The 14,226-nt window shown below is 42.4% G+C and overlaps 1 protein-coding gene across 2 annotated transcripts in view; it reads right to left on the minus strand.

The window, feature by feature from the left end:
- Positions 1 to 14,226, minus strand: part of LOC134069576 (pleckstrin homology domain-containing family S member 1-like) — a 40,776-nt gene that overhangs the window by 26,095 nt on the left and 455 nt on the right. Inside the window, exons 2-9 of one of the 2 annotated variants that reach the window (XM_062525557.1) lie at positions 13,673 to 13,799; positions 13,089 to 13,140; positions 12,558 to 12,640; positions 12,057 to 12,181; positions 11,545 to 11,679; positions 9,925 to 9,997; positions 9,551 to 9,619; positions 9,221 to 9,409 (exon numbers count right to left, since the gene is read on the minus strand). In XM_062525557.1, the coding sequence (XP_062381541.1) occupies positions 9,221 to 9,409; positions 9,551 to 9,619; positions 9,925 to 9,997; positions 11,545 to 11,679; positions 12,057 to 12,181; positions 12,558 to 12,640; positions 13,089 to 13,104 (690 nt within the window). In that variant the 5' untranslated portion in view covers positions 13,105 to 13,140; positions 13,673 to 13,799. The remainder of the gene's footprint in view (positions 1 to 9,220; positions 9,410 to 9,550; positions 9,620 to 9,924; positions 9,998 to 11,544; positions 11,680 to 12,056; positions 12,182 to 12,557; positions 12,641 to 13,088; positions 13,141 to 13,672; positions 13,800 to 14,226) is intronic. The other variant, XM_062525560.1, reaches the window with a different exon arrangement.

Here is a 14,226-nt window from a genome sequence, read left to right on the forward strand (position 1 = left end):
ATCAACATAGAAGTGCTCTAGGACTGTAGTTACTGCTTCAGGTGATGACCTGTCTTTCCCGTCCTCTGCAGTCCGCCTTAACGCATAGTTGGCACAGCTCGGGCTCGACTTAGCCCCGAACAAGTGAACCACCATCTTGTACTCGCGCAGAGGCTGGCTCAAATCCCCCTGTGGTCACCAGAGGAATCGTAGAAAATCAGAGTCTTCATCAGGGACTCTTACTTGATGGTACATCGCTTCAATGTCAGAGATGAGTGCGATGTGTTCATGCCTAAACCTCGTCAGGACTCCAACCAGGCCATTAGTGAGATCTGGACCTTGTAACAGCTCCTCGTTCAGTGACTTTCCTTGAAACGACGCGGCACAATCAAAAACAACCCGCAGCTTCCCCTTTTGTGGATGTATCACGCCATGATGGGGAATGTACCATACTCTGCCATCGTTGCGATCGCGTTCGTCTTCAGGAACTTCCACTGCATAGCCTTTGTTCAACAAGTCTGACATGAAGGTCTTGTAGTCATCGTGGAAACTGGAGTTCTTGGCGAGTTTCCTCTTCAGGTTTGACGCCCGTTGCTCAGCAACACATTTGTTGTTTGGCATTATGACGTTCTTGTTTCTGAGAGGCATCCCAATGCTGTAGTGCCCATTGACCTTTTTGATCGTCTCAGTCACAGACTTCATGAACTGAACATCCTCTCGCGACATTTCTGACTTCTCTTCGCAGGCTTGCTCCGGAAAGTCGTGATTGTATTGCTGCAGTAGCATGCTGTCCACGCTGCTGACCGATATTCTGTTGACTGAAGTTGTTTGACTGTAGTAGCTTGACTTGCCTTGTCTTGACTTGTGGTGATCACCTTTCTTGAGAGGGCCATTAACTACCCAACCTAGGGTCGTCTTTACCGCATAAGGCCCGTCATCTTGGCTGTGAATTATCTTCCACGGTTCCATTGCAGAGTGAGCGTTCATTCCAATTAGTATCTCAACATCTGCATCGATCTGTGGTAACCGCACTTCTTTCCGCAGATACGGCCATCTTTCCAAATCCTTTTCAACAGGAACATTGTCCTTTGTTACAGGTATATCCGTATGTGTGTAGACGTCTGGCAGGCTGATGTACTTGTTCTCTGTCAGACCACACACTTCCAGATCTGAGAGCACAAAGCAGGACACAGGCTTTTCCTGGCCCATAGTACGGAGTAGCACCTGAGCTTTCTTACCATGGACGCCAAGCCGTCTCATCAATCTTTCGGAGCAAAACGTAGCGGAACTTCCCGAGTCCATGAATGCGTACGTCTCTATTGCTGTGTTGCTCGGTTACATGTCGGCAGTCCGACATCCTGCCAGTCCGACATCCCTTTCGTCCGACATGCCGCTATTCAGACATGGTGTTATTCCGACATGCTGCCAATCCGACACATTTTTGTACCCCCATTCCGACAGTTTACAAATCCTATTTTTTTCCACGTCAATTTAACGGACCCTATGAGCCGGACGGACGCAAAGTGCGTCAAAAAACACCATTCTTCTCTGTACATTGCTCTGCGATTATTAGTCACAGCGAGATGAGACCTATATTGCATGAAAGAGCTCGGAACCGGGGCTTTCCAACGAGACTAGACACGTGTCTGTACGATCAAGTATGAAAATAAAAATAAAATCATGAATTTAAATGAAAGTAGCCTATATCTTACAGTCTATATTGCTCTGCGTTCATCCACGCAGCCACTGCTCTCGCTTGAATTACTCCGGGACCAGGCATCGCACAGACATAACACGCATATCAAATGAAAGAGGAGAAACAGAGCTTTCCATTGATACCAAACACATCGATCCTTTTGTGTTACAGAAACAGACGAAGTGACAAACAAATAAGATTCATATAGCTTCGGCTACCGCACTTTCGTTTGATTTAGGCCTACTCGTGAAACCGTGGTTAAAAAGATACTACGGCTTGCATGTCAGATAAAATAGGAGAGCTAGAGCTATCCACAGATACCAAATACGACATTCTAGGCCATAAAACAGACGAAGTGACAGCAAAATAATAACTTAATTTAGCTCCACTTATAGTCCGCGAATAATGAGACAGAGAAGAAAACTTGCCTTGTGTATAGAACTGCTTTCACTTCCCAGAGTCGTGCACGCAACAGACATAACCATATCAAGAAGTCTTCACAATCACATTTGAAATGTGAATCTTTATTATTTTACACAATTGGATATAGTTATGACATTAATAGCCTATTAATGACCTCATGTCGGAATGGCACGTTGTTTGAAAAAAAAGTTAAATACCGCCACTGCGACCATGAAAAAAACAAATGTCGGAGTGGTGAGACTTTTTCCCATAAAGAGACATGCCTCCACTACGACAATTGGACGTCAATGTCGGAGTGCTGGTATGTCGGAATGAACGGCGGTAGCCGTGTTGCTCCTCTTGGATTTGATGCGCACAGGTACGATAGAAAGGATACAGTCATTGCCTCCGGCCCCAGTGACTGCTGTGACTTCACTCTTGACTGACACATCCTCTTGTGGAGTTGAGCGTCCGCTGGTAGAGCCTTGACTCTTCTCAGGCTTGGTGTTCTCTTGGTCATTCTCGTCCCTTTTGCTGTGAAGCAGAGCAGGGTGTTTCTTGCTGCAGATTTCACACGTGGCCCTCTTTTTACAGTCTTTTCCCATGTGCCCTTGGGTCAGACACCCGAAACACAGTCCTTTCCCTTTCAGGAACTCAATTCTCTCTTTGTTTGGCAGACTTCTTATTTTGTTACATGCACTCAGAGTGTGTCTTTTGTTGCAGTACAGGCATGGCTCTTGAAACGCGTTGCTCGTCTGCTTGTTCTTTCTTGCCTCTGAGGCATCCTCTTCATCCGGCTTAACACTTGTAGCACAGCCAGTGGTTCTTTTCATTCCACCTCCCTTGGCAGATCTAGCGCTTGACTTACTCTTTTCTTTTGTGTCAGAGGACTCTTTGACATCACCAAACAGTGGGTCTGAAGCTATCTTAGCTTGTCTGTTGATGTATGTCACGAGATCAGAGAACTTTGCTCTTCTTCCTTCCCTTTCTTGTATGTCAAAGGCTATGACTCTCCATCTTTCACGAAGTCTGAAGGGCAATTTTGAGATGACAGTCCGAAGGTTGCTCGCGCTGTTCATCTCCTCGAGGTACTCCAAGTCCTTCATGACATTGTTGCATCCAGTGAGAAAGATGGAGAAGCTGTGAAGTGACTTGGCATCTTCTGCTTTGATTTGAGGCCATTTAACAGCCTTGTCCACGTAGGCCGCCGCTATTTTCTGCTCGTTGCCATAGTGATAGGTCAAAAGCCTCCTCGCTTCAACGTAACCTCGTTGTGCACTCATGTGTTGGCAACTTCTCACGAGTTCTCTTGGTTCACCACTGGTGAATTGCTCTAAATAGTACAAGCGGTCTTCATCGTTGTCTGTACGACTGTGTATGATGTGTTCAAAGGCCTTCAGGAATGGCAGGAACTCGAGAGGATCTCCATTGAATGCAGGGACTTTTCGTTGAGGTAGGTTGGCTAGTCTCTGTTGTGTGACTAACATTTCTGTGATATCCTTCTGTTTCAACAACACTTCACCGAGTTCAACTTGCTTTCCATCAGAACTTGTATTTGTGTAATTGTTGCTTTCATTCTTTACTTGCACATAAGACATGTGTTTAGTTGGACCGTGAGAAACACTATTGTCCTGGATAGCTCGAAGACAGCTGGTCAGTTTTGGTCTAACATCCGGAGCATGATGTTCGATGGTTGCTGCTATAGGCATGTTCTTGTAGAGGTAGGAATTCATGCCGTCTTCTATGTTTTCCGTGTCATCGTAATCTTCAAGAACTTGTAGCTTTGCGGTGGACTCTGCGATAGCAGTTTCAACATCTAGCTCCTCCATTTGAGCCTTCAACTGAATCTTCTTGGCTTTCAGCTGTGCTTCCATTTGAGCCTCTTCCAAATGCAGTGCTTGTTTCTTCTTAAGTGCAGCTGCACGTGCGAGTAGGGCTGCACGGTTAGCTTCTTCTTTTCTACGCAGAGACGATGCATGAGACGATGCTTTAGATGACTTTGAGTGTCTACTGCATACACTTCCCGATTTGACTGAACAATATTTTTCTTGTACAGCGGATGCACTGTCGTCTGGTTCCACATTTTCAGCATCAGACTCACCTTGCTGTGTCACTGCACCATCCTGTGGAGTCAAATGTTGAGCAGCAGCCTTTTCATCAGCAGCCTTGGCGTGCCGTCTTGCTTCTATTATCCACTGCTCCAATTTGGCCAAAAAGTTCTCATACTTTGTACGATTTGGCTCACTCCAATACTGCTGGTCAGCTTCCCTTTCATCTTTCGATAACAGTTCACTAACTGCATTGTTCGCTTTAGTAAACTCATTTAAGAATTTTGAGTAATCACTGAGATGATCTTTTTCCACTAGAAGTGCATTGGAATCATTTTTCATGAGGTTTTCTATTTCCTCTGCTTTGGAGACAAGGCGTGCTAATACACATTTCCTGATATTCATCTGTTTATCAAGTTTCTCTTCTAGGGCCTTTTTGGTTGACTAGATCTTTCTTTTTACATCTAGCTTGACATTGCCATCCATCTTGGTTTTATTAGACATTTCAATTGGCTATTAAATGTTAGTTGAGTCGTATAGCAAGCTCTTGCAAACGTCTGAAATCCAGATCCAAAACAGTCCTCAAATCTCAAAACATGTAAATGCTTTCAAAAACAAGATTCCAGGGCTGTTCTTCTTTCCAGCGTCAAAAACGAGCTTCTTCTGGGCTAATATGACTAGCTAACAAATAGCACTTTTCTCCAATGTCCCGTGTGGCTTCTGTCTAACTAGCAAATCTCCTAATATTTTAGCTTGGTCACGTTCCTTGGCTACGTTCGTTGCAATGACAAAATTATCATTAATTCGGCATTACTAGCCAGCCCTGAAGCTACCACTCATCAATTCGTTCAATATTGTTCTTTGTTTACTCATCCATCAACGTAGAAGTCGTCTGGAAATCCGGTCGGGTGTTGCCGACAGCGTGGTCTCAAGTTAGCAATTTCTTCAGCTGGCTAGCTTCCTTCATTAACTCGTGCCCAACGCAGCGCATCATCCCTCGGCTCCAGAAGATCTTCTCTCGCCCTCGGCGACTGTTTTCTACTTAATGTAGTGGCTAAAGTTCCCTCCTAGTTATTTCTAAACTGTTCAATCATTTAACCACTTCCAGACGGAAAGAACGAGTCTCATACGCGTGTTTACTGTTAACGACGGTAGAAAACAGTGTGTTCGCTCCGTCCTTTACTGAAAAACTGAACAAGATACAAACACCGTTTCACTTTCAATTCACACGTGAACTGGCCACGTCATAGTTCAGAGTGCACTCCTAAGTGCTCTAATTTTAATCTAGGAAAGCAATGAATAAACATGTACTTAACTAAATGCAAAATGAAACACAATAATGAAATTCTAAAATAATTATACTCTAATACACAATCACCAAAATTATTCTAAACAATATTATCTAAATCTGAGTCTAAATCATAAAAATGTAAAATGGCACTAACAGTCATCTTAGTCGGCTATTAAATGATTCTTGGCCTCTTTTTTTGGCCATAGTCTCTTTTTGAGCACACAAAACGCACTTGCATCTTCCCTCTTGATCGGAGAGCTGTGCTGTCTGTCATCACAAGGAGACAGGGGTTTGTGTTTGCAGCTCAAAGTCATTAAGAGACACACAGGGTGAAACTTGTCTTTGACAGACACAGAAAAACACACTCAGAAAGGGGCCACACAATGATTCACATGGAGGAAAGTTCTGCTTTCATAGCCCGGAACTCACTGGACAGCCTCCGAATGGTGAGTGTCACCTGTTGGGGGAAATGGTATACTTTAGCAATGCAACTGAGAATTTATAGCCTAGTACTTTCCTGATTATCATAAGGACAGTGTTTTAGGCTAATTAAAAATAGTGTATTAAACATGATTTATTAAACAGTACTTTACTGCGTAAGTTTATAAACTGTTGTAAATAGTTGGTAAATTATGCTATGAATTTCTCTCTCTCTCTCTCTCTCTCTCTCTTATACACACATACAGATAGAGAAAATAAGCTGTTGTTGCTATGTAACATCATTTTTACCTCGTTCATCCTAAGTTTCTTCAGCATGAACTCCACCTCCTCCTCGCTGTCAATGTGCAGATTGTTGATGGCCAGGATTTCGTCTCCCTTGAGCAGCAAGCTGTCTCTCCTACTGCAATTCAGAGGATGGGACTTTTATTGTAGGAGGCCATAACAGAGTACAGATACTGTACATAAGTAGACACATAATTTCCATTCAGAATTGGTCAAATACCCTGGTGTCTCTCCATCCGATGTCAGGTCCAGGTGCTTTTCCAGATCCTCTCGGCTCACACAAACCTCCATCTCAATGAGTGTGGGGAGACTTTGGCAACTGTACAATAGTAAGCAGAAACATAGGTCATTACATGTAAGAGATTACGAAACGGTAGCAAAACATTTTTAAAGACCCATTGTGGTATGTTTCTCTTATCATTTTGGCAAGTAGCTGTGTAATAAGCAGGATAACCAACTTACTTTCTCTGAGCATGTTGCCTCAATTGCAAAGTCATGTCGGTATACCCTGTACAACATTAGGAAGATCAGACCTTATCTGACACAAGATTCCACTCAGCTTCTTGTACAGGCAATGGTTATCTCCAAGCTGGACTACTGTAATTCTCTGTTAGCTGGCCTACCTGCTTGTGTTTTAAGACCACTACAGTTGATTCAGAATGCTGCAGCACGACTGGTCTTCAATCAGCCAAAGAGGACACATGTAACCCCTCTCCTAGTTACTCTCCACTGGCTCCCTATAGTAGCCAGAATTAAATTTAAATCTCTCACTCTGGCCTATAGGACACTGACTGGATCTGCTCCCAGCTACTTCAGTTCTTTAATCACGATGTACATTCCCAACCGCCCATTGCGATCTTCTGAGGAGCGTCTGTTATGTCGACCAACCATACATGCTAGGTCAAATTGTAGATCCTATTCTTCAGTGGTTCCGTGTTGGTGGAATGAGTTGCCCAGTGCTCTCCGTTCCAGCAACAGCTTTGGATCTTTTAAGAGGGGTCTTAAGGCATATTTATTTAATATGCACTTAGTCCTTTGAGTTTGTGATGTGTTATGGTTTGTATAATAGTATTGTTTTGTTATAATTTGTCTATTGATAGAATTTGAAATTTATTTTGCTATTGTCCTTAAATTTAGCCATACCATGCTTTAGTTATTATTATTATTATATATAATTAACTGAGTGACTTATTTGATTGCTATTCTCATTTCACTGTTTTATTTCTCATTAGGTTAGTGCTTAAAATTTATTGTTTTACTGATAATATTACTATTCTCCCTAGTTTGTAATTGTTCACTGTTAATTTAATTTGTATTGTTATTTATTTGTATGTCGCTTTGGACAAAGGCGTCTGCTAAATAACCATAGCCATAGCCATAGCCATAGCCATAGCCATAATCTATCGTCTGCCAGTAATCATCGGAAAATAAGTCCCTTCAGGACTTAGCGCATCGGGGATCTGTCCACCCTGTCTGAATGTATTTTACGATAATTACCGGTGGACAATAAATTATCCCTTATGTCTAGAATGGAGCTACTTGCCTGCCCCCCTTTTCATCAGTCATTGTAGGCCTATTCATGGTGGGACTGTTCGTTTGTCCATCATCAACAAAATCACTGTCTTCGGAGTCCACACTGATAAAAAGAATGGAGATTTTTAAACTTTAATCCCCCCCGCATTGTACGCTGTTTTGATTAAGTAGGCAAATGTGGTTTTCTAAGATAAATTGCCTGGTGGATGGAGATGGGCCAGATCATCTGGTACTAAAAACACGAGAGACTCTCTTTTATTTAATGCCCCAAAGTATTTTGATACCAAATAGTACCCCAGTATACCCACTAATTTGCACTATCCAATGTGAGGTGGATTGTGGATAGTGTACAGAACTGCACTGGTGCAAACACTCAAAGTCATATCAGCTGTTTCACCAGAAGTTTGACCAGCAATAATCAGCAGTGAAGGGACAATTCACTTCAGTAAGCGCTCATGGAAAGAGAATGCAAAGAACTGAAAGCACTCACTCCTCTGGGGGCTCCTTGTCCTCTGCCTTCATTACTGCATTGCACCTGTTATGATGATTAAGATGCAGTCTTATTACAGTGGCACATACTTTAAGAATACCGTAGATCAGTGCATCGTAATGATGAGTTACTTACAATGTAGCCATGTCCTCATACATACCGCAGTCGGCCCCTTCCTCATTCTCGTCACTCTAAACATATCAACATGTTTTCAGGTTAATCTCTCTCCCTCTGTCTCTTGCCTAATCTGTCCATTTGTGTGTGTGTGTGTGTGTGTGTGTGTGTGTGTGTGTGTGTGTGTGTGCGTGTGTGTGCATGAAAATGTGCTTATGTGTAGAATGTCTACCTTTGGCACCTGTGGCGATGGTTTCTCATGAACAGTGTAGAGACGTGCTGGGTTTGTCTCTCTTGGCAGACTTGGTGGCAATGGCATTGACTTTGGCCTGACTTTTGTCATAGGTCTACATTAAAGCACAACACAATTAGAGCATTCTTTTTTGTGTAACAGACACAAACACACACATACTGTACATACACACACACACACACACACACACACACACACACACACACACACACACACACACACACACACACACACACAAAGACAAAACATTCTGAATTGCAATACTGAAGCTTGACACACACCAGCTCAGTTTTTTTATTGGTCCAAGATTTTGGAGGCTCAGACTGGGTTCTCCGGGAACCTTCGTCCACATTCTGTAAAAGAGGCATTTGGATAACATTAATTAATACTGGTTCATTAATACTGGTTAATACTGGTTAATCAATACCGGTAAGCAATTGGAAAAAGCTAGACAGCATTGTTTACTGTATCTTATCATTCTATGAATGCATTTGATTTATGAACAGAATAAGCAGATTATGAATTATGAACAGAATGTGCAATAACTCTCTGCTCTCTCACATCTACTGTGTATGCGCGAGCACGCGCACGTGTGTGTGTGTGTGTGTGTGTGTGTGTGTGTGTGTGTGTGTGTGTGTGTGTGTGTGTGTGTGTATGCATGTGCATGTTCATATGTGTAATGTGCAAGTACCTGTAGTGCTGCTATGACAGGCAGACTGGATGGAACAGCATAAATGGGCTCCTCAGCTGCAGATGGGCCTGTGGCCTCAATCAGGGAGGCTTGAGTGTTGGGTGGATATGGAGGCATCAGACAGACGGGTCTATTTACTGGCTGACTTAGTGGTGGCATTGACTTTGACTTGGTTTCTCTACCAGAGGCCTACATTAAAGCACAACACAGTTAGTGACTATTCCCACAAACAAATACACACTTGCACACGCACGCACGCACGCACGCTGTATTAAGAAAAACACATTAAAACTCTGTATTGCATGTCAGATGCTGAAGCTAGACACACACCTGATGAGTTAGCTCAGTCCGAGGCACTGGAGGGGCGGAGCAGGTTCTGGGTTTCCCCACTTCCACATCCTGTGAAAGAGGTGTTTGGTGAGCATTAATTAATACTTACGCAATTGGAAAAAGCTGGACAGCTTCTTCTACTGTATAATTTCATTAGTATGAATGTTGTGGATTTATGAACAGAATAAGCAGAACTGTGCAGTTAGTCATTAATGTGTGTTTATACACCACAGTTACTGTATATCGTGTGGAAAGGTCTGCAGATATTTTCATAACAACAGCGTTCTGTTTCTTTGTTCTTCCTCTATAGATACATATTATACATTATAATAAGAAGCTGTAGTCTTTGACACAGAATTTCATATTTTCTTTACCTGATCATACCGTACATCTTTTTGCCCTTGCAGAACGTTGTAAAGGACATCGAACCAGCCATTGGTTTCCCATCTGAAATACAGTGTTGTGCATGAACGAGTTCAAAAGAACGTGTTCATTGAACACGCTCATTTTTCTGTGAACGCCGAACTGAACGCAACACATTTGTAAATAATGAATTTGAACGTGAATTCGCTCAGATTTTGGGAAATTAACGACGAACGTCACTGTTGATGTCCAATTAAACGTTACGGAATTTATTTTGTCCTGAGAAGTCGAGTGACACTATCTGCTGGCAATTTAGAAACAGTATGTCGTTGTCACACTCACTGCCCACGGGCGCCACTCCTAAACTACAGCTTTGCACAACCTTACTACATTACCCATGATCACGTTACGCATGATGCAAGTACACAGAACCGCTGCTAGGCCTATATGAATGCAATCGCGGAAAGATTCTGCACTTGTCAGTGATGATAGAAGGATGCATAACGTGTTCAAAGAGCCCTACAGTATGTCACTGAACAGTTACATCGCTGCAGGTAACGCAGCAAGGCATGCCTCCTCCATACTCCCGGTGAAAAACACTCTTCTGCCGTCAGGCATGCACAGCTGACGCATTTATTATTAATTATTAATAAATGCGCGGCCGCATTTATTAGGCGTCGGTATCTGCCATAGATCTAAAAGAAATGTATCTGCCCAGCGAAATAAAGCCCAATTTACGGACATTCTCAATTAGATGAGAACAACAGGTGGCTGTAGCCTATATTCCGTCAGAAACAGATTTTCATTCAAATGAACTGAATTTGAACAAGTTCAAAATTAGAAATGGTGAACTATGAACGTGAACAGTTCACTTTGCACGTGTGTGAACTGAACTTTGAACTAGTTACTGAAGAGTGTGAACGTGCACAACACTGCTGAAATATAAGGAAAACATAAAAAACGTAAAACATTCCAAACGTTCCACAGAAAATCATCCAGCATTTACCAACACATTACCTCTCGTGTTTTTGTGTGAGTGTGTGTGTGTGTGTGTGTGTGTTTTGTGCATATGTCTGTGCTTGTTTGTTAATTTGCTGAAAGATTGATGTCGCAACTGACTGGCATCATAATTTCATTTTCAGTGGTAACACCGCCCCAAAAATAGCATGTACAGGTGCTGGTGCGAGGCCCTAACTTTCACACCAATGCTGCCTGGCTCCCTGTGAATGTGGCACCTGTCTCCTTTACAAGAGACAGGCAGAGGGAGGGATGGGCCAACCCAGCTGCAGCTCCCATAATCCAGTGTTCAAACACTTACGGTAAATGCCTTTTGTGCAGTTTGTGAGTTACATTATTACTTTGTAACTACTTGACTTTTTTGGATGTGCGGTTACTTGGACAATGGACATGGACAATCAATTGTGCATGATGATAACAACAACAACAACAACAACAACAGCAACAACAATAATAACAATAAATCTAGTTAAATGTAGCTTGCTTCTCAACATCAGCTTCATGATCAGTCAATTTATCAGGTTGGAGAGAAAATAAGATGAAGCTTTGATGTCAACATTTGATGGGGAAAGAATGTAGTTCGTCTGGAACAATTGTTGCATGGGCTCTCTGACCTGTTCTCTCCAACGAGGAAATAGTCTCGGCTGTTGGCACGCAGTAGCAGTACACAAGAGGCTGGGCACCTGAACATTTTGTGAATCCATCCCCACATACTATGGCTCTCAGGGCAGAAGAGCAGCGTACTGATTCTGAGGGGACACAGAGAAGAGCAGAGTTTCATTTCAGTGACACAGCTCCAGTAGGGAGGCAATAGCTCAGGAGGTAGAGGAGACCAGTAACTGGAAGGCTACTGGTTCTAACCCAACTCCTCCTGACCCTTTCAAAGTGTCCCTGAGCAAGACACTTAACACTCGTGCTCCTGATGAGCAGGTTCATAAAAGCGCTACATTGCAGTCCATTTACCATTTAGATTCCAGTTGAAAAATAGGGGCTTTAGTTGGCTACAGTAGCCACACTGGCTTGCTATTGCAGAAACAGCAAAAAAGGTCACCATAAACAATAACGTATTCCTATATTTCTCTATATGGTAAATGAATGGCTTTGAGCACTGTGTGTGTGGGCTTACTCTGACAGGTCTATCTCTCCCAGGGCTTTATTCCTCTCCTCACTTCTGAAGGACTTGAGGGTGTAAACACCCTCGCTCGTCTTGAAGAGTACAAAAAAACGGCGCTTCCAAGATTTCTGTGATTTCTGTGAAGACACGACTGGATTAAAGTCATGGGCATTCTCTGATCACTGGACAATGCATTTTATTTCATTTTATTTTATCTGCAGACCATTATGTTTCATGAAACACATTATACAGTTCAGCTCAACTCAAACGCCCATCGTGATCAGTCACTTGATGCTGATTTAGCTGAATAAGTGTAACAGAATGATGATGCAGCACTATTGAGATTTGATGTGTGTGTGTGTGTGTGTGTGTGTGTGTGTGTGTGTGTGTGTGTGTGTGTGTGTGTGTGTGTGTGTGTGTGTGTGTGCGCGCGTGTGCGTGCGTGTGTGCGTGTGCGCGTGTGTGCGTGTGTGTGTGTGCACGCGTGCGTGTGCGTCCAGTCCATGTACACACCATTGAAATCAGAGGACCAGGGGACTTGTGCAGGTAGCCACTTCTCAATTCCTCTTCCTGCGTGTAAAACTTGGTGTTTGACACTGAAATAGAGAGACACGAAAACCAGAGAAAACTCTCAAATAAAAACACTGACTTAAAACACAAATGCTAAAAGTTACGCTGATTGAAAATCAATTCATGGAAAAATAAGTGAAAAGTACAGTATAGCTAAGTCCTGGTGCCACTACATCTACCTGAGTGATAATGTTAGAAATGTTAATACTGTAATAGATAAAGAGACAGAGAGAGACCCGACTGCAACACTCTTGGACCCCTGCCAGGCCCCATTATTGCTATTATTAGTATTGGCAATAATACAAGTAACACACATTATTTCTAGTATCATTTTTTACTATCAATAATAGTTTACCTTCACAAAATGTCAAGGTGGTACTTTAAAATGGCAAATTATTTTCTATTGCCTTGTTTGATATCAGACTTAATTACTAGATATTCCTTATTGATGCACTTCATCCCCGGGCCACATACCTTTTAACTTGGACATTTTCAAGATAGTGCTGGATGTTGCTGCTGTTGATGCCTGGGGTGCCAAAATAAGCGTTGTGAAGATAAGCTTATGAATATATGTACAGTGAGGATCATAAGTATTTGAACCATGCTAAAGTTGACTAAAAACAGGAATATAAAATCATCTTTTGGAAATTGATCTTAATGCCTTAAGTGTAAAAAAACATGAGGAAATATCCAACCTTTAAGGACACCAGTTCTCTTTGTGAATGAATAATATATCGTAAATAGATAAATGTTCTTCTTTAAAATATAAGGGTCATAAGTATTTGCACCCCTTTGTTAACCCCTAATTACGTTCCCTTAGAGGCACAGAGATTTTTTTAGGCCACTTATTTCACTGATTCAGGATACTATGCATCCTGATACAGTCCCCTTGGCCTTTGGAATTAAAATAGCCCCATCATCACATACTGTACCCTTCACCATACTTAGAGATTGGCATGGTGTTTCTTTAGCTAGTCTATCAGCTGGATATGCTCATTGAGCTCATTGGGCCATTTTAATTAGATATCAAAATGGGATGAAAATAGATGGTCTCTTACCTAAGTGACAATTTCTTCAACCCTCTTCTTCCTGAGAGCAAATGAGATGGTCTCTTAACCTGAGTGAAGTTGTCCCCTTCACTCATTACCTGAGTTCAAGGGAGGGCCCCAGTGTTCCCACTAAACACTATCCAATAGGAGGTGAATTGTGGATAGTGTACAGAAATGTACTGGTTTAGACACTAACAGTTCCACCAGAAGTTTCAACAATGATACTCAACAGTTAACTCTATCTGGACATCGGCTATGGGCATAACATTCATTCAAACATCACTTCTGAGTTAATAGCACTGGCATGGCCATGGTCCTGTGGTTAGCTTTATAGGCTAATTTCCCAACAACGCACAGGTATGTAATGTGTCTAATATTGCCCTTAGCTGCAACTCAAACGCCTTTCCCCTTCATTTACTTTGCAAAATGAGTCAAAAGCTAAACTAACTGCACCGGCCTGATCCTACATCATCGCCAATCTATCATGATTTACCTGCATCAACGTAATTTGGCAACAAGTTTCTTGGAAAACATTGTTTGTACGGGCACTGGCTGCACTAGAA

Source organism: Sardina pilchardus, chromosome 22 (genome assembly GCF_963854185.1).
Source record: "Sardina pilchardus chromosome 22, fSarPil1.1, whole genome shotgun sequence".
Classification (NCBI taxonomy): Eukaryota; Metazoa; Chordata; class Actinopteri; order Clupeiformes; family Clupeidae; genus Sardina; species Sardina pilchardus.